The sequence below is a fragment of the Schistosoma mansoni genome (genome assembly GCF_000237925.1).
Source record: "Schistosoma mansoni, WGS project CABG00000000 data, supercontig 2440, strain Puerto Rico, whole genome shotgun sequence".
Classification (NCBI taxonomy): domain Eukaryota; kingdom Metazoa; phylum Platyhelminthes; class Trematoda; order Strigeidida; family Schistosomatidae; genus Schistosoma; species Schistosoma mansoni.
Genome location: NW_017386850.1, coordinates 592 through 1,859, shown reverse-complemented (window position 1 = coordinate 1,859; position 1,268 = coordinate 592). Strand labels below are relative to the sequence as shown.

The window sequence follows — 1,268 nt, the reverse complement described above, 5'->3', positions numbered from 1 at the left end:
ATCAGAAGCATTGATTACTAAACCAACAAATATCATTCCTTTAATTCTTTATTCATTACAAATCATTGTCAGTAAAGATGACACAAGAGATTCTCATACATAGTTGCAGAATTCGAATTCGTCAAATCATTCAGGATATTTTTTAGCGATTCGACCATCAGTGTGCTCAGTAAACACGATCCTACACCTAGTTGACGACCCCTTTGTGTGAAGAAATATGTGTTTTGGATGTCACATTCAATCACAATTCGTATATAATGCAAAAGAATTATAAGGTACAGCTTCATTGAAGCAATCTATTGAGGTTACATATTTTTCTACAGAGTATCATAAATCATTGTTCCGGGATTCAACAATGGTAGTCTACATAGTTTCACTAATTCTTCTAATGTGATACACAACTTTTAACTGTTTACGCTTCTTCACTTAAACTGATTTCATCGGTATTCACATTGATTACTATTCCGGTAGTCATTTGTTGAAGAAAAACAAAGAATTAGCAGATGTCACTAAATATCAAATATTTACCAAGTGTTTATATCTTTCTTCCGTAGTTTCCATGAGGTTTTCACTAACCTCAACCTCAGTGATCCCAATGTGGTTTCACTGTGTTTCATTGTTGTTCAACTATTCAAATCGTTGACATCCGAGTTCTTCTAAATAATTCAATCAGAAGCATTGATTACTAAACAACAAATATCATTCCTTTAATTCTTTATTCATTACAAATCATTGTCAGTAAAGATGACACAAGAGATTCTCATACATAGTTGCAGAATTCGAATTCGTCAAATCATTCAGGATATTTTTTAGCGATTCGACCATCAGTGTGCTCAGTAAACACGATCCTACACCTAGTTGACGACCCCTTTGTGTGAAGAAATATGTGTTTTGGATGTCACATTCAATCACAATTCGTATATAATGCAAAAGAATTATAAGGTACAGCTTCATTGAAGCAATCTATTGAGGTTACATATTTTTCTACAGAGTATCATAAATCATTGTTCCGGGATTCAACAATGGTAGTCTACATAGTTTCACTAATTCTTCTAATGTGATACACAACTTTTAACTGTTTACGCTTCTTCACTTAAACTGATTTCATCGGTATTCACATTGATTACTATTCCGGTAGTCATTTGTTGAAGAAAAACAAAGAATTAGCAGATGTCACTAAATATCAAATATTTACCAAGTGTTTATATCTTTCTTCCGTAGTTTTCATGAGGTTTTCACCAACCCCAACCTCAGTGATCCCAATGTGG

At 33.2% G+C, this 1,268-nt stretch overlaps 1 protein-coding gene across 1 annotated transcript; it reads right to left on the bottom strand.

Annotated features, from left to right (window-relative positions):
* Positions 1-735: 735 nt before the first annotated feature.
* Smp_206300 (unnamed protein product) lies at positions 736-954 on the bottom strand (the record flags this gene model as incomplete). Its single annotated transcript, XM_018788451.1, has 1 exon — positions 736-954. The coding sequence occupies one exon, from the start codon at positions 952-954 to the stop codon at positions 736-738; it is 219 nt and encodes a 72-aa protein (XP_018644831.1).
* Between the last annotated feature and the right edge of the window lie 314 nt (positions 955-1,268).